The sequence below is a fragment of the Pseudophryne corroboree genome, chromosome 6, assembly GCF_028390025.1.
Source record: "Pseudophryne corroboree isolate aPseCor3 chromosome 6, aPseCor3.hap2, whole genome shotgun sequence".
Taxonomy (NCBI): domain Eukaryota; kingdom Metazoa; phylum Chordata; class Amphibia; order Anura; family Myobatrachidae; genus Pseudophryne; species Pseudophryne corroboree.
In genome coordinates this window covers 201,406,492-201,430,321 of record NC_086449.1, presented here as the reverse complement: position 1 = coordinate 201,430,321, position 23,830 = coordinate 201,406,492, and the positions used below count along the sequence as shown (strand labels likewise).

General features: G+C 45.4%; 1 protein-coding gene across 5 annotated transcripts in view; it reads left to right on the top strand.

Moving 5' to 3' along the window:
• RASL12 (RAS like family 12) overlaps positions 1-21,079 on the top strand; it is a 219,731-nt gene extending 198,652 nt beyond the window's left edge. For 4 of the 5 annotated variants that reach the window (XM_063925632.1, XM_063925634.1, XM_063925633.1 and 1 more), the window contains exons 5-7: positions 2,688-2,878; positions 17,430-17,519; positions 18,644-21,079. In XM_063925632.1, coding sequence (XP_063781702.1) covers positions 2,688-2,878; positions 17,430-17,519; positions 18,644-19,031 — 669 coding nt within the window. In that variant the 3' untranslated portion in view covers positions 19,032-21,079. The remainder of the gene's footprint in view (positions 1-2,687; positions 2,879-17,429; positions 17,520-18,643) is intronic. The other variant, XM_063925635.1, reaches the window with a different exon arrangement.
• The last annotated feature ends 2,751 nt before the right edge of the window (positions 21,080-23,830 follow it).

Genomic DNA, 23,830 nt, shown 5'->3' with positions numbered 1-23,830 from the left:
AGCTAAAGTACGGTAGTGACGGAGATTCAGAGTCTTTCATTCAGAGCAGTATTTCCTTTTATGCCTTAATGTAATATTTCCACTGCACTGGGCAATAAATAATCTAAAAGTAGATCAGTCATCAGCACATTAAATCACATAAGCCATAAAAAGCTCAAAATCCAAAAGGAAAAATACACACACCCCTCCTATTGGAAATATGACGTTATTTCTCCTACCAGTTCCTGGACAGGCAGACCTCTTGCAGAGAGACTTGGCAACTGTCTTGGAGTACAACAAAAAAACACAAGAGAAGAAGAGTCAGCTCTGTACATGATGATAACAATAAAATACAGATTGTATAACTATTCATATATATTCATATACAGTACATTTACAATAACAAGGACTTTTATTTAGATGCCATAACACTGGGTTAGGTATTGTTTGTGGTCAGCACAGCGACATCTTTTATTGATACTATTATATATTTTGCAACATATGCAACTTAGATGTTGCCATTATGAAAGATACTTTGGTTAATAGATGAGATCAATCCGTCCCATTGATTATCACTGGTCATATTTATTTTATAATCACTATAAAATTCTATATTGATTTGGATTGGTTTCCTTTTCCTGATCCCCATATATTTTATTGAGCTAGAATTATTTTTTTATTATATACTGTATACTATATGTAGATAGATAGATAGATAGATAGATAGATAAATAGATAGAGATATATTACACACACACACACACACACACACACACACACACACACACACACACACACACACACACACACACATATACATGTATAGACAACTAGAATAAGTGCTGAATCTGTCATAATTTTTGTCTCTGGGAGAGTGAATTATGGGACTTAAGTAACAAGCTTTACTATGCTTCCTGCACTGTCAAAAATAATTCCCATTCATAGAAATTGAAAAAAGTGCTGAATGTGTGGGAGAGGGAGTTTAGTTTTACTGTAGAGAGACTTTACATACTATAGTTGGAGGTCTGAAAGATGGTTACTTCTGCCCATAAACAATGGTATAAAACCCACTAACCACTACCAAACTAAAGGGCCCTACACACTGGACGACATTTTAGAAAGATATAGTTAAAAAATGAACGATATATAGTTCAGTGTGGAGGCACAGGCAATGAACGTTGCGCATCCCCGCAGTCGATCATCGTTGGTCTATCATCAGTTATCATTGCAAGACAATTTGGACGATATTGATGTTTGCAATGTCAAATCGTTCATACAAATCGTTCAGTGTGTAGGCAAAAAAATAATTACTGAAAAATCGTTCATTGTTCGTATCGTTCATCATTCAAATCGCCCAGCGTGTAGGGCCCTTTAGCTGCTAATTTGATTTATTATTATTATTGATAACACCATGGGTAATTTTTGACAAGTAGGATGGTAGAAACCATTTTAATAAATTAGAGGATATACATCTTATTTCTATTAATCATGTCACTATTGCATATTGGAATGTTTCATCTTTGCATTGGTACTAATGCACCAAAAATAAGCACTCTTCTCTATCTTCTGTCCCTTTATGATGCAGAAGAGCAGCCAGCTGAAAGTATACAGTACATACAGCGCCCCCCCCCCCCCCCCATTTCCATATTTCACTAATTAGTTAATTACTTTTTACACCGCCAGTCATCTTCCGTCTTGGTTCTAATGTATAGTTCTTATTAGATCAGTAACTATTATTCTATGCCTATTCTGTATATACACTGTAAATTATCACTCTTACTAGAGCACACACAGACGCACGCACGCACGCACGCACGCACGCACACACACACACACACACACACACACACACACACACACACACACACACAAAGAACAAAAGTAAAAAGTTACCATATGCAAGCTACTTATATGCCAACAGAAAGTTGTCCTCAGAAGAGGGCCTAGGCAAGGCCTGGCCCACGTGTTGCTCTCCAGCTGTTGTGAAACTACACATCCCTGTGCCACAGTTTTAGCATTCCTTAATAGCAAAACTGGCATGCTGGGACTTGTAGTTTCACAACAGCTGGAGAGCCACAGGTTGGTCAGGCCTGGCCTAGGCACTGTTTGGGTGGAGTGGGCTGATCAGGTATGATCCTCTTTTAATCTAGATTTTATTTAAGAATGTTGTGAAGAATGTAGACTCATGTCTTTATAGTCTAGATTTACCCTCCATTATTCTCAGTTAATCTTGCTATACAGGTTGAGTATCCCTTATCCAAAATGCTTGGGACCAGAGGTATTTTGGATATCGGATTTTTCTGTATTTTGGAATAATTGCATACCATAATGAGATATCATGGTAATGGGACCTAAATCTAAGCACAGAATGCATTTATGTTACATATACACCTTATACACACAGCTGGAAGGTAATTTTAGCCAATATTTTTTGTAACTTTGTGCATTGAACAAAGTGTATCTATAGTCACAAAATTCATTTATGTTTCATATACACCTTATACACACAGCCTGAAGGTCATTTAATACAATATTTTTAATAACTGTGTGTATTAAACAACGTTTGTGTACATTGAGCCATCAAAAAACAAAGGTTTCACTATCTCACTCTCACTCAAAAAAGTCCGTATTTCGGAATATTCCGTATTTCGGAATATTTGGATATGGGATACTCAACCTGTATAATAATTTTTCCCCATTCTCTGTAGGATGGGCCAGTGAATCCCGAGAGGTACTTACAGTGGGCTAACGCCTTTCTGGTGGTGTACAGTATTGATAACAGGCAGAGCTTTGAGGGATGCTATCAATACCTGGAGATCATCTCCCAATATAACAGAGGAGCAGTACATGAAAGCCCGGTCCTCTTACTGGGGAACAAGCTGGACATGGAGCGATACAGGTAACAACCTCTATAACTCATCTAATCAGTGTTTATACTATTCATGTGTGAAAGATTAAAATACATTTGTATCTGGAAAGTTGCGCTACCTTCTACCAAGAATCATTTACTAATGTGCCCCTTTACCCTACCTGTAATATAGAACCATCCTATCAATGCCACGCGCCACTTTAAAAATACAGCAGAGAAGGAGGGACCAGGAGGATCACTCAGATGCTGCAGATTGTGGATTGTGACTGGTCCACCCACTAACCCTTCTTCAGTCTGCTAGTTTTCACCCAGGGCTGTAAGAGAACATTAATAAACACATTTCAGTAGGTGGTGGAACTGCTTTACAGAACACCTCTCCCATGCACATAGTGAAAAAGGTCATTTTATAAAAGTTGATCCTTTATTCATGAGAATGGAGCTTATTAGTACAATCTGTAATGCCAGTTTTTAGGAAGTAGTAGTGAAAAAGATCTATTTGCCTACTTTTGTTGGATTGCGGTTCTAACTACAAATGTATATTGTCAAAACAATAAACAGTTACTACAACGCCCAGCTTCCTATAGCGTTACGCCGCCACATCCTTCATTTCACTTTAGGACAATATACACAATACTTTACATTTTTCTCCCAGAATAAGCATGTTTCTGACACATTCATGTATTGTTGCTAGGCACTTTATACATAGCAGTAGACTCCTAATTAGGTTGAGACCTCCCGGATTGATGGGCACAAGGTGGGAAAGAGAATGCATGACCACACAAATTGCATCATTATAATCATTGCCATGCACACTTAGTTACATGATGAATGCATCATCAAGCCACACTTAGCATGCCTGCACCTCATCTCACAGAGGACAGGTATGAAAAGGAGAGTACGATCTTATAATGTCATTTTTTCTAACGTCCTAAGTAGATGCTGGGGACTCCGTCAGGACCATGGGGTTTAGCGGCTCCGCAGGAGACAGGGCACAATAATAAAAGCTTTAGGATCAGGTGGTGTGCACTGGCTCCTCCCCCTATGACCCTCCTCCAAGCCTCAGTTAGATTTTTGTGCCCGGCCGAGAAGGGTGCAATCTAGGTGGCTCTCCTGAGCTGCTTAGAATAAAAGTTTAAGTTAGGTTTTTTATTTTCAGTGAGTCCTGCTGGCAACAGGCTCACTGCTACGAGGGACTTAGGGGAGAGAAGTAAACTCACCTGCGTGCAGAATGGATTTGCTTCTTAGGCTACTGGACACCATTAGCTCCAGAGGGAGTCGGAACACAGGTCTCACCCTGGGGTTCGTCCCGGAGCCGTGCCGCCGACCCCCCTTGCAGATGCCGAAGTTGAAGAGGTCCAGAGGTCCAGAAACAGGCGGCAGAAGACTTTCAGTCTTCATAAGGTAGCGCACAGCACTGCAGCTGTGCGCCATTGTTGTCAGCACACTTCATACCAGCGGTCACTGAGGGTGCAGGGCGCTGGGGGGGGCGCCCTGGGCAGCAATGTATTATACCTTTTTTATGGCTAAAATACATCACATATAGCCCTTGAGGCTATATGGATGTATTTAACCCCTGCCAGATCTCACAAACTCCGGGAGAAGAGCCCGCCGTTTTAGGGGGCGGGGCCTATTCTCCTCAGCACACGGCGCCATTTTCCTGCTCAGCTCTGCTGTGAGGAAGGCTCCCAGGCTCTCCCCTGCACTGCACTACAGAAACAGGGTTAAAACAGAGAGGGGGGGCACTTATTTGGCGATATGATTACATATGTGAAAATGCTATAAGGGAAAACACTTGTATAAGGGGTTGTCCCTGTATAATTATAGCGTTTTTGGTGTGTGCTGGCAAACTCTCCCTCTGTCTCCCCAAAGGGCTAGTGGGGTCCTGTCCTCTATCAGAGCATTCCCTGTGTGTGTGCTGTGTGTCGGTACGTGTGTGTCGACATGTAGGAGGACGATGTTGGTGAGGAGGCGGAGCAAAATTGCCTGTATTGGTGATGTCACTCTCTAGGGAGTCGACACCGGAATGGATGGCTTATTTAGGAATTACGTGATAATGTCAACACGATGCAAGGTCGGGTGACGACATGAGACGGCCGGCAAACAAATTAGTACCTGTCCAGGCGTCTCAGACACCGTCAGGGGCTTGTAAAAACGCCCATTTACCTCAGTTGGTCGACACAGACACAGACACGGACACTGACTTCAGTGTCGACGGTGAAGAAACAAACGTATTTTCCTTTAGGGCCACACGTTACATGTTAAGGGCAATGAAGGAGGTGTTACATATTTCTGATACTACAAGTACCACAAATAAGGGTATTATGTAGGGTGGGAATAATCTACTTGTAGTTTTTCCTGAATCAGATAAATTAAAGTGTGTGATGATACGTGGGTTTCCTCCGATAGAAAATTATTGGAGGTATACCCTTTCCCGCCAGAAGTGAGGGCGAGTTGGGAAACACACCTTAGGGTGGATAAGGCGCTCACACGCTTATAAAAACAAGTGGCGTTACCGTCTCCAGATACGGCCGCCCTCAAGGAGCCAGCTGATAGGAAGCTGAAAAATATCCTAAAAAGTATATACACACATACTGGTGTTATACTACGACCAGCAATCGCCTCAGCCTGGATGTGCAGCGCTGGGGGGGCTTGGTCGGATTTCCTGACTGAAAATATTGATACCCTTGACAGGAACAATATTTTATTGACTATAGAGCATTTTAAGGATGCTTTTCTATATATGCGAGATGCGCAGAGGGATATTTGCATTCTGGCATCAAGAGTAGATGTGATGTCCATATCTGCCAGACGATGTTTATAGACACGACAGTGGTCAGGTGATGCAGATTCCAGACGGCACATGGAAGTATTGCCGTATAAAGGGGCGGTCCATCGGACCTGGTGGCCATGGCAACAGCTGGAAAATCCACTTTTGTTACCCCAAGTCACATCTCAGCAGAAAAGGACACAGTCTTTTCAGTCTCAGTCCTTTCGTACCCATAAAGGCAGGCGGGCAAAAGGCCAGTCATATCTGCCCAGGGTTAGAGGAAAGGGAAGAAGACTGCAGCAGGCAGCCCATTCCCAGGAACAGAAGTCCTCCACAGCTTCTGCCAAGTCCGCAGCATGATGCTGGGACCATACAAGCGGACTCAGGTGCGGTGGGGGGTCATCTCAAGAGTTTCAGCACGCAGTGGGCTCACTCGCAAGTGGACTCCTGGATCCTACACGTAGTATCCCAGGTGTACATTGGAAATTCGAGACGTCTTCCCCTCACAAGTTCCTGAAGTCTGCTTTACCAACGTCTCCCTCCGACAGGGAGGCAGTATTGGGAAAAAATTCACAGGCTGTATTCCCAGCAGGTGATAATCAAAGTACCCCTCCTACAACAAGGGAAGGGGTATTATTCCACACTATATTGTGGTACTGAAGCCAAACGGCTCGGTGAGATCTAAAAGATTTGAACAATTACATACAAGGGTTCAAATCAAGATGGAGTCACTCAGAGCAGTGATAGCGAACCAGGACGATATGGTGTCACTGGATATCAGGGACGCTTACCTACATGTCAAAATTTTGCCCTTCTCACCAAGGGTATCTCAGGTTCGTGGTACAGAACTGTCACTATCAGTTCAGACGCTGCCGTTTGGATTGTCCACGGCACCCCGGGTCTTTACCATGGTAATGGCCGAAATGATGATTCTTCCTAAAAGAAATATGGACGCTTTCCTGATAAGGGCAAGGTCCAGAGAACAGTTGGCGGTCGGAGTAGCACTATCTCAAGTAGTTCTACGACAGCACGAGTGGATTCTAAATATTCCAAAATCGCAGCTTTTTCCGACGACACGTCTAATGTTCCTAGGAATGATTCTGGACACAGTCCAGAAAAGGATGTTTTCTCCCGGAGAAGAAGGCCAGGGAGTTATCCGAGCTAGTCAGGAACCTCCTAAAACCAGGAAAAGTATCAGTGCATCATTGCACAAGGGTCCTGTGAAAAATGGTGGTTTCTTACAAAGCGATCCCATTCGGTAGATTTCACGCAAGAACCTTTCAGTGGAATCAACTGGGAAAATGGTCCAGATCGCATCTTCAGATGCATCAGCGGATAACCCTGTCTCCAAGGACAAGGGTGTTTTCTTCTGCGGTGGTTGCAGAGTGCTCATCTATGAAAGGGCCGCAGATTCGACATTCAGGACTGGGTCCTGGTGACCACGGATGCCAGCCTGAGTGGCTGGGGAGCAGTCACACAAGGAAAAAATTTCCAGGGAGTGTGATCAAGTCTGGAGACTTCTCTCCACATAAATATACTGGAGCTAAGGGCAATTTACAAGGCTCTAAGCTTAGCAAGACCTCTGCTTCAAGGTCAGCCGGTATTGATCCAGTGGGACAACATCACGGCAGTCGCCCACGTAAACAGTCAGGGCGGCACATGAAGCAGGAGGGAAATGGCAGAAACTGCAAGGATTCTTCGCTGGGCGAAAAATCATGTGATAACACTCTCAGCAGTGTTAATTCCGGGAGTGGAAAACTGGGAAGCAAACTTCCTCAGCAGGCATAACCTCCACCCGGGAGAGTGGGGACTTCAGCGGGAAGTCTTCCACATGATTGTAAACCGTTGGGAAAAACCAAAGGTGGACATGATGGCGTCCCGCCTGAACAAAAAACTAGACAAATATTGCGCCAGGTCAAGGGACCCTCAGGCAATAGCGGTGGACGCTCTGGTAACACTGTGGGTGTACCAGTCAGGGTATGTGTTCCCTCCTATGCATCTCATACCAAAAGTACTGAGAATCATAAGAAGGAGATGAGTAAGAACAATACTCGTGGTTCCGGATGGGTCAAGAAGGACTTGGTACCCGGAACTTCAAGAGATGCTCACGGAAGAACCGTGGCCTCTACCTTTAAGAAAGGACCTGCTCCAGCAGGGGCCTTGTCTGTTCCAAGACTTACCGCGGCTGCATTTGACGGCATGGCAGTTGAACGCCAGATCCTGAAAGGGCATTCCAGATGAAGTCATCCCTACCCTGGTCGAAGCCAGGAAGGATGTAACCGCAAAACATTTTCACCGCATTTGGCGAAAATATGTTGCGTGGTGTGAGGCCAAGAAGGTCCCTACAGAGGAATTCCAACTGGGTCGTTTCCTACATTTCCTGAAAACAGGACTGTCTATGGGCCTAAAATTAGGGTCCATTAAGGTTCAAATTTCGACCCTGTCAAATTTCTACCAGAAAGAACTGGCTTCAGTGCCTGAAGTTCAGACGTTTGTAAAAGGGGTACTGCATATACAGCCTCCTTTTGTGCCCCCAGTGGCACCTTGGGATCTCAATGTTGTTTTGAGTTTCCTAAAGTCACATTGGTTTGATCCACTCACCACTGTGGAATTAAAATATTTCACATGGAAGGTGAAGATTCTATTAACCCTGGCTTCAGCCAGGCGTGTGTCAGAATGGGCGGCTTTATCATGTAAAAGCCCTTACTTAATTTTTCATTCTGACAGGGCAGAATTGAGGACTCGTCCTCAATTTCTCCTTAAGGTGTTTTCTGTTTTTCTCATGAACCAACCTATTGTGGTACCTGCGGCTACTAGGGACTTGGAGGACTCCAAGTTACTTGACGTTGTCAGGGCCCTGAAAATATATGTTTCCAGGACGACTGGAGTCAGAAAATCTGACTCGCTGTTTAGCCTGTATGCACCCAACAAGATGGGTGTTCCTGCTTCTAAGCAGACGATTGCTCGCTGGATTTGTAGTACAATTCAGCTTGCACATTCTGTGGCAGGCTTGCCACAGCCAAAATCAGTAAAAGCCCATTCCACAAGGAAGTGGGCTCATCTTGGGCGGCTGCCCGAGGGGTCTCGGCTTTACAACTTTGCCGAGCTGCTACTTGGTCAGGGGCACACCCTGACTGAGGAGGACCTGGAGTTCTCTCATTCGGTGCTGCAGAGTCATCCGCACTCTCCCGCCCGTTTGGGAGCTTTGGTATAATCCCCATGGTCCTGACGGAGTCCCCAGCATCCACTTAGGACGTTAGAGAAAATAAGAATTTACTTACCGATAATTCTATTTCTCGTAGTCCGTAGTGGATGCTGGGCGCCCATCCCAAGTGCGGATTGTCTGCAATACTTGTACATAGTTATTGTTACAAAAATCGGGTTATTCTTGTTGTGAGCCATCTTTTCAGAGGCTCCTTCGTTGTTATCATACTGTTAACTGGGTTCAGATCACAGGTTGTACGGTGTGATTGGTGTGGCTGGTATGAGTCTTACCCGGGATTCAATATCCTTCCTTATTATGCACGCTCGTCCGGGCACAGTATCCTAACTGAGGCTTGGAGGAGGGTCATAGGGGGAGGAGCCAGTGCACACCACCTGATCCTAAAGCTTTTATTATTGTGCCCTGTCTCCTGCGGAGCCGCTAAACCCCATGGTCCTGACGGAGTCCCCAGCATCCACTACGGACTACGAGAAATAGAATTATCGGTAAGTAAATTCTTATTATATAAGGTACAGTATGATATGACACTTGATCTTTGCCAAAAAATGGAGAAGCCACAATTTAAGGTGTGATGTTAAGCTTTTGTTACATTTTACAAAAAAAAAACAACCCATATAAACCAGCAGTTGATGCCAAAAGTTGGCATGTGGGAAGCAGACCTGAGAACTATGAGGGATTGGGGGGATGTGGGTAATTTAACTAATACACTGGCTATTGAGTACAGAGGGGAAAAAGAGGTGTGTTATATTCTAATAACCTGCTTCTCCTGCTGCTCCAGTGCAGTGGAGCAGGGGAATAAACTTAGGAAGCCATTGGCAGTCACGCAGCTGCTGTTTCCCCCTTCCTACCTCCAGTGCCATGGTCCCTCCCAAACCGTCTTATCTAAAATTTACACAAAGTTACACAAAGTGGACGTTCCAGTCCTTGCACAGGGTTGGGGCCAGGTGACCGGTGGTCGGGATCCGGGCAGTCAGCATACAGACGCTGGGATCCCAGCCACCAGGATGCCAACAGGGGGTGAGCACAAGGAAGCCCCTTGCGAGCTCGGTGCCTCGCTGCACTCACCACAGGTTCTATTCCTACTCTATGGGTGTCATGGATCGTATGCTGACCTCCAGGATCCAGACCGCCGGTCACCTGACTACATCCCCTTGCACATATAGACGCACACTTGTACACAGCCACTATGGGGGTGTGGGGAGTACGGGCCACACCAGGGTGTCACCCTCGGAGGGGGTGACACTTAAGTGCCGGCTCCTGCAGCAGTGGCAGGAGCCGGGTGCTGCAGTGTGATATTCTCTCGCAGCACTCGGTGTCACAGAGGAGGGGCCAGCAGTGCAGGCAGACCAGTCTCCCAAGGCAGCCAGCATCTCCAGGGATGTAGGACATGCCCCCATGGTGATGCAACTGGGGGATTTCCTGTGAGGTCACATCCCTTTATGACAGGCCATGCCCCTTTTGGGGTGTGGCTGTCTCCGGTGCACATGAGGTATGCAGCAGGTGTCACCAGTGTAGCATGAACATTATATGCTTTTCTACGAAATCTGTGTGATTTATGATATATATATATATATATATATCAGTGCTAGGGACTTTGGAATATGAATCAACTTATTGATGCATTTATGTGTATAGTTAACCAAAATCAGTATTCATGTGCATATATGCGTATGTATTTAATTATAAATGGGTATAGTTGAATAAGTATGTATTATAGGTATACAGCTGTGGAGTATACATAGAGTGGTATAGAGGTGTAAAGCCATTTGTGTCATACAGAGACTTGTGTGTATTGTTCTATATGCAGTATAATTGTGAGGTGACCATGGCCTATTGGGATGGATTGAGAGGTCCTTGTCACCTATTGGAGGACCAGTGTCAGAGAATGAACCGAGGCACATGTGTATAAAGGTGACTCACGCGACTTCAGCGGGAAGGAACAGGGCCACGCGACCCTATCTTGGGGTATAAATAGAGGAGCTCTCCGTTGAATCGGGACTTGCCGGGTGCGCAGCCACAGGCGCCGCTATCTTATCTCATGCGCCGCTGAAGTAGCTGTAAACAAACAGCGTGCGCCAGGCGAGAGGAGGCAGCGACAGCTGGCGGAAGTGCACTGAAGCTGGAGGCGGCCCCCACTAAGTGATGCAAGTTCCGGGAGAAGACGGAGATCGGGAGGCGCGGCTAGCCGGGAAGGAGGAGCTGTAAGCGGAGAGTGATTGGCCGGGGGAGCGCTGTGAGCTGAGTGTCTGACAGCGGTTATCCTGATCAGGGAAGACAGCCAGAGTGGATAACAGCCCCATACCTAACTATACCGGTACTCTCTAGCCGAAGCCACCGCTGAAGCATCCACTGCTGACATCCCTGCAGTGACATTCTCTGCTGTGAACATCAGCTGTATAGCAGAAACTTGCAGGACGATCGGACGTTCCACTGCTCACCAATGGGAGAGAGAGGGGCGTGGCTTACTGCCTAAACATATGTCTATAAGCAGGAGCTTATAGTGAAGACGTCTGAGGTCTGGTAAATCTTGCACCCCATTCATTGCACCATAATACACTAAAGGGAGCGCATCAGTACCCATAATAACAGTTTAGACTAGATACTTTCCAGTTATCTTAATTTATAGAAAGTTGGGGTCAAGCATCCCTTTTTCCACAGATGGTGTAATTTGTCAACCAGCAACACATTACCTAAGGAGGGAGCATAATTACCAGTACTAACTCTAATGTATAGCAGGACAGTCAATGGAGGTGCAGCAGCTATAACTTCATAGAGGATTATTATAATGTTATTTAACCACATTCTCTGTGAATAGCATATATACATATATATGACAACTGCCCAGATATACAGACTTCTACTACCTATATAGGATATTAATTGGAGCAAGAGTGCCACCTGGTGAACTTTACTGTTTCAAGCCAGTGCATTAGGAATATCTACAATTGATACAAATCAGAAATGGATACAAAAGTGTAACTTGTTATGCGCAGGAGAGGGAGCTAGCTACAATTGCTCAGTTAAGCAGATTTTCCAACCACATTGTATATGACTACAATTGCTAACCTATTAAAACTGGAAAAGGATATAAATTCAGTGCAGACAACATCATCATCCTAAAATATATATATATATATATATATATTTATTTATATATATTTATTCATTAAACTATATCAACTTGCTGGCCAGCGAAGACAACGGATAAATATATATATGACTAAATAATATACGAGACTGTCGTAGATATATTACAGTTACCTATTCAATACAAATATATTACTTACAGTTATGGCATAATTTATCTATATATGCGTAAACTATTTATGGTATTAGAGTACCGTCGTTAAAGTGTATTGAGTATAGTATAACCTAATATATATATATATATATATATATATATAGCTGTTATATTACCCTGGTGTTAAAAGTAAAGTAATATATTGAATTTAAGTAATGACATGATAAAAACAAGTAAATTGTTATTACAGTGTAAATATTGAAACGTAGAAATCTATGCTGAAGTAAATAATTTAAAATCTACCTACATTGTGGTATTGTGTTTCACTTACTTTGAATTTCAGAAGAGTGAACGTGATCCAGGGAATTCAGGTAAACCATTATTGTGGTACAAATATCAATACCTTATATATAAGGGGTTTTCCCAAACTTACCCCAATTAATATAGATATATAGGTTGAGTCTCCCTTATCCAAAATGCTTGGGACCAGAGGCATTTTGGATATCGGATTTTTCCGTATTTTGGAATAATTGCATACCACAATGATATATCATGGCGATGGGATCCAAGTCTAAGCACAGAATGCATTTATGTTACATATACACCTTATACACACAGCCTGAAGGTAATTTTAGCCATTATTTTTAATAACTTTGTGCATTAAACAAAGTGTGTCTACATTTACACAATTAATTTATGTTTCATATACACCTTATACACACAGCCTGGAGGTCATTTAATACAATATTTTTAATAACTCTGTCTATTAAACAAAGTTTGTGTACATCGAGCCATCAGAAAACAAAGTTTCACTGTCTCACTCTCCGTCAAAAAATTCCGTATTTCGGAATATTCCGTATTTCGGAATATATGGATATGGGATACTCAACCTGTGTATATATATTATATTATATTCAATAAGTTTGGGTGGAGGCACTAGAAGTAATTCAACCTTACCCCAGTATAAGTACACCTAGGGGTTACACCAGTACCAGTAACGTCTCTCTGAATCTCAATAGTTACTGCGAGTCTGTGCGTATACACTATGGGATTCATGCACTGTGCTGCTTTTTAGCATGCACACTTGAAAAACATTTACCATTTGCCCAAATATTGGCATTGTATACATCTCAAAGTCAGGTTCTAAGTGTCTATATTTCTCTGTAGGCTACAGTGAGGCATAGATTAAGGAGTTAGAGACAAGGTCAGCGTTAGTCATATTTACACAGCTGCCTAAGGTGCCATACTGGAAAGGCAGAGGTGCGGTGTCCAAAGAAGTTGGTGTGTGCTGAAAGGGGTGCACTTAAGACATCCATAGACGTTCCGTTGACTCTGATTAAAGAGATTACTGCAGTCTGGATTTCTGCTATTAGATGGCACAAACTGAAAGGATATAATATGAAAGTGCTGCAATTCCTAGTATTGTAAATATTCTGAACTGACTATTTCTTGCAGGGCCGTTTGATTTGTGGATCGTTCTAGGCCAGATATGTACAACATGTGCTGTATATTAGCTGTTTGCTAGATATAAACTGTAGTGTACCTGGATCCTCCTCTGCAAACATTACGCACGCTGCTATATCTGTAGGCTCCTTATTGACATATAGGCTTCATCCAGATGAACATCTTTTTTCTTTAAAAAAATAAAAAATGTCTTCTAATATAAAAATACAATGTTTTCAGACATTTTCATCATTTCCATCATTTTCCATGCCTGCACCCTGTGTTTTGTAAAGAATATGCAGCTCATACTGTTTTACATAGAGATCCCTTTCAGGTGAATGTAGATGTGATGTAAGTGTGTCTTAGAAACACATCTGTGCTTTATATAGAAAAAAAAAATAGTCTGACTACTACACGTAATGCAAATGTAAAAGTGTCATTTGGTCTGATGTTTTACAATGGGTTAGGAAGATGCTAAAGAGAGTCTTGAGGTAATGCAACATTATATATATAGGGAAGTGAACTAAGGCTGGTTTAAGCCGCACCAGCCAACATTTTCGTTCAGCACAGTATAATGGCTACAGAGGAGATGTGTGGGCAAGTGTACTGATCAGAAGCCACAGTGGGGCTCATGCACAGTGGAAGGGGATGGGCGGGGGGATGGGCACACTGCAAAGTGGTCATAAAGCAAATGTACATTAATGCCCGGTGGCAGACCCGCAGTCATCGTGAACGCATCAAACTTTATAAATGGAGCGGCGGAATGGGGGAGAGATGGAGCCTTCCCAGATAGGCAAACATCAGTAAGGGTGTGGCTCATGCAGAGTAACAATTATGGTCATTTATACTTCTGTTAGGAGGCGTATCTTTTGAATATGCGAAATGGCAGGTGCAAATACACATTGATGATGACTTGTAGTATATTAGGCACATATACTGCCAATGCAGAGGCGTGCGTACACATCAGAGCCATGTTTATGACTCTGCATAGGTGCAGCAATACAATAATATTTTTTTTAGCAATTTCACCCATTTTGGTAATCCGCCCTGTGCTAGTCCCGTTCCAGACACCATGCAAGCCATATGTATGTGTCACAGGGCAGCAACAATGCCAACCCCTAGACTTTGCACACTGGGTAGTGGTACCGATTGCCCACCCCTAGTTACGTCCCTTTCTACTCATAGGGGGTCATTCCGAGTTGATCGCACGCTGCGATCGCTTGTGCAGCCCTGCTATGCAAAAAAAGTTTTGTGTAGAACAAGACCGGGGTAGGACTTACTTACCCTGTGCGATGAATCTAGCATTGTAGGTCCCAGAATTACGTCAGACATCTGCCCTCCAAACACCTGGAAACGCCTGCGCTCACCGCGCCACTCCCAGAAAACGGTCAGTTGACACCCACAAATGCCCTCTTCCTGTCAATCACCTTGCGATCGGCTGTGCGAATGGATTCTTCATTAAATCCATCACCCAGCAACGATCCGCTTTGTAGCCGTATGACGCACCTGTGCATTGCGGTGCATATGCATGCGCAGTAGTAACCTGTTCGCTGTGCTGCGAAAAATGTCAGAATGACCCACATTGTCTGTTATCTGGTGCTTCCCATTGGTACACCCAGCGGTGCAAGTGGGCGGGTACGGGTAGGTATGGCGTACCCTTAAGAATGTAGCCGTGGGTACGCCATACCCACGCCGACAGGCCGCCGCTCCTCACCGCTCCGTACCTCCCTCCCTCTGCTGCTCACCGCCACACCACCGCTGATGTGAGGGGAGGAGAGCGCAGCCTGCGCCTCTCCTGCCCCTCAGTGTCTTCGTTCAATTCAGCGCCACCCTTGAGTCAATCAGAGCTCACAGACCGGCAGCCAAGGCTGCCGGACCGCGAGCTTTGATTGGCTCATGGATCGGCGCTGAATTGAACTAAGACACCCGCCGGAAACTGAGGGGAAGGAGAGGCACAGGCTGCGCTCTCCTCCCCTCACACACACACACAAAGGACAGCAGCGGTGAGCACTGGGGGGGGGGGGGGGGGGGGCGCATTTCTGTATCTTGCACTGGGGACAATGTATATCTGACACAGTGGGGGCATTTGTGTATCTGGCACTGTGAGGCAATGTATATCTGTCACTCTGGGGGCATTTGTGTATCTGACACTGGGGGGCAATGTGTATCTGGCACTGTGAAACAATGTATATCTGGCATTCTGGAGGCATTTGTGTATCTGGCACTGTGGGGCAATGTGTATCTGGCACTGTGAGGCAATGTATATCTGGCACTCTGGGGGCATTTGTGTATCTGACACTGTGGGGCAATGTGTATCTGGCACTGTGAGGCAATGTATATCTGGCACTCTGGGGGCATTTGTGTATCTGGCACTGTGGGGCAATGTGTATCTGGCACTGTGAGGCAATGTATATCTGGCACTCCGGGGGGGCATTTGTGTATCTGGCACAGTGAGGCAATGTGTATCTGGCACTGTGGGGCAATGTATATCTGGCACTGTGGGGCAACGTGTATCTGGCACTATTGGGGTCATATGTGCATCTGCCCCTCCCCCCATATGTGTACCACGCCCCCATTTTCATTAACCACACCCCATGTGGCATTTGGCCACACCCATTTTATGGTGAACGCGCGCACAGTACCTGTCAAACATATTTTCTACTTGCACCACTGGTTACACCTGGCACACACCCCATCCTTTGGGTATCAGCTGACCCCAGGGAAGCTCTTTAACAAGCAATACTTGAAAGAGTGTTTTTTTTCTGTGTTGATGAAATGCAAAGAGCAAATAAAATGGGGTAAGGTACTAGACGTACAATTTTTCAATAAAATGCTTAACAATTTTTGCAAAAAGAAGAAAATAGAAAATGTTTCAAGCAGTGACGGATTTAACATTATCTGCAAACTGCAATTAAATCCAGCACTTAAAATGTCATAGATTAAAGGGAAAGTATGCATTAGATTTAAGTGTTGAGGATGTTTAGTAAATTTATGCAGCTACTAATCCTTTTGTTGCTAATTTGTGCCAGCTGCTGAAAGCAAAGATAAAGACGTTTACACTGAGATTTTCTGCTGCTTGTGTTTTCCAAATCAGCAGCTTTGCTCTCAGCACAGTAAATGGATGTTCTGCTCTATGGCCCTCATTCCGAGTTGTTCGCTCGCTAGCTGCTTTTAGCAGCATTGCACACGCTAAGCCGCCGCCCTCTGGGAGTGAATCTTAGCTTAGCAGAATAGCGAACGAAAGAGTAGCAGAACTGCTACTAAAAATTTTCATGCAGTTTCTGAGTAGCTCCAGACCTACTCCTACGAAAGATTCGCAAAATTGCGAATAGAAATTTCTTTGCAGTTTCTGAGTAGCTCTGGACTTACTCTGCCACTGCGATCAGTTCAGTCAATTTCGTTCCTGGTTTGACGTCACAAACACACCCAGCGCTGCCGTTTCTCCAGACACTCCCGCGTTTTTCCCAGAAACGGCAGCGTTTTTCCGCACACACCCATAAAACGGCCAGTGTCCGCCCAGAAACACCCACTTCCTGTCAATCACACTCCGATCACCAGAACGAAGAAAAATCCTCGTTATGCTGTGAGTAAAATACCTAACTTTTGAGAAAAAAAACTAACCGCATGCGCTCTGCGAACCTTGCGCATGCGCAGTAAGCGACTAATCGCAATATAGCGAAACTCGGCAACGAGCGAACAACTCAGAATGACCCCCTATGTCTTCTGCAGACGTGGTTCTAATGTTCTTTCATAATACAAACTCGATGAAAGGTGGCTGTTTTTATTCTGATTTTTTTTTTCACTTTTGCAAAGTCCGTTTTATACTTTCCTCCAGACCCTTCTCTATACCAGTTTATTACATTAACACATGATCCTCTAACGTTCTCCTCTGTCTCCTCCTGTCCAGCTGGGATCTCTGCTCTCTTCTATCAGTAACAGAACACTCTGCCTCTTTCAGGCTCCTTTCTCAGTTTCATGGGGCACTTCCATGTAGCAGGTATCAAAATGTGTTCTACATCTACTGTGCACTAAGTTGTTTTATATGAGGGTGATGGATTACTTTCCATCATTTACCTAAAGCAGGGATAAGGAACCTTTGGCCCCCTAGCTATTGTTGAACTACACATACCAGCATGCCCTGCTACAGGTTTACTATATGGCCATGCTAAAACTGTTGCCGGGCATGCTGGGATGTGTAGTTCAACAACACCTGGAGGAATAAAGGTTCCCCATTCCTGACCTAAGGGAATTACTGCAGTAGACTATTTCACTAAATGTTGAATCAGATTTTTTCACTGTCAGTTGAAAGTCAATTAAAGAGCTTAATAATTGTCACTGAAAGTCACACACAGATGACATAGTGTATTACTTGTAGGATCTATGTGGTCCAGTCAGCAGTGTAACAGGACGGCAGTGTGCAGAGGGGGCAAGGCCGCCAGCACTGGGAAAGGCAGCACTGCCCTGGGCACCCTTAGGACGCTCAGAGCAGCTGTACAGATTGCAGGGTGAGTGCCTGGAGTATCCAAAGGACGCTTCGGGTGGCACTGCAGCAGCAATCCTGCTAGCCAGAAGCAAGGGCTTTGCGGCAGCGACAGTGCGGCCCCAGAGCTCTGCGCTCAGTGCGATGTCACTGCTTGCACACCCCTAGTTATTTCCCTGGGTCTAGCGTTTAATTGGTCTAGTGTTCATGCCATGTGTAAAATACACATATTAAATTGTACCACCTGACTGCATGCAGAGGAAGCTGCTATTTTGCATGGAGATGCAGCCTAATAATTCCGTAAAATCAGTGCAGCCATGACTTGAGGGCTCTGTGCTGACTGGGTCGTAAGGATGGGAAGTATGACCTATTCACTTGGCTTCTTGTATTTGACATACCCACAGCCATCTTTACTTCATTTAAGCAATATTTGCCATTTCTCTGTTTACTGTGCTGTTATTTAATTTCACTGGTGTGTTAAGAGGAAATTCACCAAGCCAAAACCATACACTCTCCCAAGCTAACACATATTGTCCAAAGTAAGTGACGATGACCTCCAGGCAATAATCAGTTCTATATTCTTTATTCTGTGCACTTTGTGATATCACTATAAACTAATCAGCATCTCTTTGTTCTCTCAGACAGGTCAGTATAGCAGATGGTTCGGCTCTTGCCTCCCGTCATGGCTGTCTGTTCCGGGAGGTTTCTGCTTGCCTAGACTTCCGGTTGGTGCAGCGGGTTTTTTATGATGCTATACATGAAGTGCGGAGAGAGGCGGAAAGATCTGCTCCAATGAGGCCACCACTGTATATCAGTGAGGAGAGGGCGCTGCTTGGCCTACCTCCTATCTCCTCCACGGCAGCTTCCGGCCGCCATGGCATGCCTACCCTCAACACCCTCTCCCCTCTTAGCTACAAGGAGATTCCCTCTGTGGCTCAAGCCAAACTTGTCACAGTGAAGTCATCAAGAGCCCAGAGCAAGCGCAAGGCGCCCACACTTACCCTTCTTAAGGGTTTCAAGATATTTTAATGCTGGGAAGGCCAAAAATATGTGTTGACCATAAAATCCAAAATGCTTATTCCCTGTTTATAACCTGGACATTAGAAAATCATGGATCAGTCGTGTGGTGCTACGAACCACCCAGACCAAACATATTAAATCTTGAAGTTAGACAATGCAGAAGAAGACAACGAGGCGACATCTTCTCTACAATCCTCCTCACTAGTTAATAGTTTCTAACCACCTTCATATTTATTCTTCAGCTACAAGGGAAATATTTCCTTGACGGATCCATGGAAATACTGGCAAATGACGTGCATAAGGGTCATAGACACAGGCAAAGGCAGTGACCTAGCACCTTACTGGATTTGGGCAGATCAGGGTTTATGATTTTATTGGAATTATAGGTCACTGATTTTGCACAGTATATCTGCACTGAATGCTAGAGACTTGATGATGTGTTATCCAGATGTTCATATTACTCCTGTTGTCGACCTTACTTCCCACGCTGTGTTATCAGAGAGCTGTGTTCCCTTCCAAACTGCGGATCAGCGGAAGGAATGTGTTTGCTGCCTTTTGCTGACACGTGAGCCTCTCTTAAATGCCAGCTTCTCTTATACACAGTGTGACTCAGAAGCAATCAGACTTGGGAGCCAGGAACCTGCTCCAAGATCTGGAACGGTAGTGGAGCTTATCGGTTGGATAGGGGTTTGGAGGTTGCAGCAGGAGCTCAGCTACTGGAGCTGCCCCACTATCTGCATGCCTAACTTATTGTAATGCAATGTCGTATTAGTTCATTTATATCCAATTATTATTGATTGGGTAGTTTCATGAAATATACTAGATTGACATAAATTAAACCCAAATAAAATGTAGTTCCTTATTAGATCACGTGCTTTTAAAAAGCAGATAGACCTGGAGCAGCAGTATGGAGCAGCTCTGGAGCTAGAGAAAGGGTTTCTAGAGTGGTCCAGGATGTAATGGAGTCTAAGTTCGCCCGACGTGCTGGATGTCGACCGAACTCGGATGTTTTTTTAAAGGCAATCATTTACAAGGCATGGTTATGCCCCTTTAAAACACGTCAGAGTTCGGCCGGCATACGGCATGTCGGGATTTAGTTATGTGACCGACAGTCACATAACCTCCCCCTACATCCCGAACACTGGCATGCCGACTAGAAGGGACTATTCCCACTCGTGGGTGTCCACGACACCCAAAGAGTGAGAACAGAACCTGTGGCGAGCACAGCCTGCAGCGTGGCAAGCCTGCAAAGGGCTTTGTTGCGCTCGGCCCACCCGCCAGCATTCTGCGGCCAGGAGCTCGGCGTCGGTATTCTGACCTCTGGGATCCCGCTCGCCGGTAACGCGGCCCCAACCCAGCATGTCATGCGAACTCGGAATCCATTACATCCTGCCCAAACAGTTTGTTGTGGATATTAAGCCAGTCTGGAGGGGCAGGGTACACCCCGCACACACACCTCCTCAACTGCAAGTACTGCATTGTCTTACACATACCGTACACCCTCTGATGTCTTTCAGTTGCTGTAGATTGAGTGTCATACACTACAGTTGCTGCTCTTTTAGATACGTGGGACTGTAGTTTTGTATAGTACTTTGAATCAAAATCACCAGCTTGGTCATTTGTACGCTGATATGTGACATGTCCTGTATGTCTTCATTGCTCAGCGGCATGCACTTAGAATTGTAGCAGTATTTTAGTATGTGTAAAAATCAGCACTTTTGCTCTATAACAGCTAGAATTGAAATATAACCTAACCTGCAGTCTTCACGTAATACATATATAGATTCATTTACAAGTCCAGTGTAGAAGGATTGGACACAATAGGCCTGATTAAGATTTGTAAGTAAAGCAAAAAAAAGCAAGCAACTTTGGGCCTAATTCAGAGTTGATAGCAGCAGCAAATTTGTTAGCAGTTGGGCAAAACCATGTGCACTGCAGGGGGGCAGTGGCATAACTACTGCCCCCGCAGCCCTCGCGGTGGCTTGGGGGTGAGGGGCTGCGGGGGCGCCACTGATTTAGCGCAGATTGACATGCGGACGAGCATCCGCATGTCAATCTGCGGTCTCCCCCTTCCCTCCGCTGCTGTAAGGAGGGACACGGAGGGCACAGCGCGCGCCTCTCCTGTGTCCCTGCTGGGTCTCCGGCGGGTCTAATAAAGGAAGTGCTGTTCGTGAGCTCTGATTGGCTCACGAACCGGCACTTCCTTTAACAGACCCGCCGGAGACCCAGGAGGGACACAGGAGAGGCGCGCGCTGTGCCCTCCGTGTCCCTCCAATGCAAAACAGCGCGGGAGCATATGCGGCACAGGGGGAGGGGGGCTTATGTGACACTGGGGGCATTTGTGGCACAGGGGGAGGGGGGCATATGTGGCACTGGGGGGTATATGTGTACCTGGCACAATGGGGGGGAAGGGGGCTGTATTTGGCACTGGGGGCATGTGAGTACCTTGCACTGTGGGAGAATATCTGGCACTGGGGGCATATGTGGCACTGTGGGGGTATATGTGTACCTGACACATGGGAGCGGGGGGCTATATTTGGCACTGGGGGCATGTGAGTACCTGGCACTGTGGGGGAATATCTGGCAATGGGGGCATATGTGGCACTGGGAGAGCACAGCCCTAGCAACAAGCACTACCCCCTGGCAATGAGCATGACACTCAGTGCATGAAACCCCTGGCAACGAGCATGACACCCAGTGCATGAAACCCCTGGCAATGAGCATGACACCCTGAGCATGAAAACCCCTGGCACCGTGCATGGAACCAAGAGCATGAAACCCCTGGCAACGAGCAGGTCATTTAAAAGTAATTAGAAGCCTTACTGTAGGACTCAATGTGTAATGGGCATTACGGTGTGTGGCATAATGTATCACGGACATTGCGGTGTGTGTCATAATGTGTCACAGGCATTACGGTGTGTGGCATACTATATCACGGGCATTGTAGTATGTGGTATAATGTCTCAGGGGCATTGCAGTGTGGCATAATGTATAACGGGCATTGCGGTGTGTGGCATAGGGTGTAACGGGCATTGCAGTATGTGTCACAGGAATTACGGTGTGTGGCATACTATATCACGGGCATTGTGCTATGTGGTATAATGTCTCAGGGTCATTGCAGTGTGTGGCATAATGTATCACGGACATTGTGGTGTGTGTCATAATGTGTCAGGCATTACGGTGTGTTGTATACTATATCACAAGCATTGTGGTATGTGGTATAATGTCTCAGGGTCATTGCGGTGTGTGTCATAATGTGTCACAGACATTGTATGTGCTATAATGTATCAGGGGCATTGCAGTGTGTAGCATAATGTATAACGGGCATTGCGATTCCTGTCATAATGTGTCACAGTCATTACGGTGTGTGGCATAATGTGTCGGGGGCATTACGGTGTGTGCATGATTGTGTGTGGCATAATGTCTAAGGGCCATTGCATTATGTGGCATAATGTATACTGGGCATTACTATAAGGAGGAAAAATGACAAATAATGTAAGGGGCATGAATCAGGATTATTTTTCTTTCCTGTGGTGACTAACGTCTGGGCGTGCAGGTTGCAAAACTGGGGTATGAGGTAGTCTTTTCCTGCGAAGCCACGCCCATTTCAATGAAGCCCCTTTTTTGCGCCGCGCGCGCATATTTATCCCTTTACTAGTGCCAATTATGGGGGGGGGGGGGGGGGTGCCGAATAATTTTTTGGCTTGGGGGAGAAAAAATTCTAGTTACGCCACTGCAGGGGGGGCAGATATAACATGCGCAGAGAGAGTTAGATTTGGGTGGAGTGTGTTCAAACTGAAATCTAAATTGCAGTGTAAAAATAAAGCAGACAGTATTTACCCTGCACAGAAACAAAATAACCCACCCAAATCTAACTCCCTCTGCAAATGTTATATCTGCCCCACCTGCAGTGCACATGGGCCCTCATTCCGAGTTGATCGCTCGCAAGGCGATTTTAGCAGAGTTGCTCACGCTAAGCCGCCGCCTACTGGGAGTGAATCTTTGCATCTTAAAAATGCGAACGATGTATTCGCAATATTGCGATTACACACCTCGTAGCAGTTTCTGAGTAGCTTCAGACTTACTCGGCATCTGCGATCATTTCACTGCTTGTCGTTCCTGGTTTGACGTCACAAACACTCCCAGCGTTCGCCCAGACACTCCTCCGTTTCTCCGGCCACTCCTGCGTTTTTTCCGGAAACGGTAGCGTTTTTTCCCACACGCCCATAAAACGGCCTGTTTCCGCCCAGTAACACCCATTTCCTGTCAATCACATTACGATCGCCAGACCGATGAAAAAGCCGTGAGTAAAATTCCTAAGTGCATAGCAAATTTACTTGGCGCAGTCGCAGTGCGAACATTGCGCATGCGCATTAAGCGGAAAATCGCTGCGATGCGAAGATTTTTACCGAGCGAACAACTCGGAATGAGGGCCATGGTTTTGCCCAACTGCTAACAAATTTGCTGCTGCGATCAACTCTGAATTACCCCCTTTGTGTCTGGAAGAAACCATGTTGCCATGCAAACGGAGCAAATACACACCCCACCCATATCTAAAGCCTGGTACACACTAGACGATATCGTGGACCATTTGCCCGATTCTGACACATTGTTCACGATATGGTCCAGTTGTGTATGCACTATGTCATGTGCGCTCCAGCGCATTGTCAGCGACATCGTCAGCGACATCATCCGTCTGACCTGGAGACATAGGGGCTAATTCGGACCTGTGCGCTTGCTAGGGTTTTTTTGCAGTCCTGCGTTTACATAGTCGTCGTCCATAGAGGAGTGTGTTTTCGCTTTGCAAG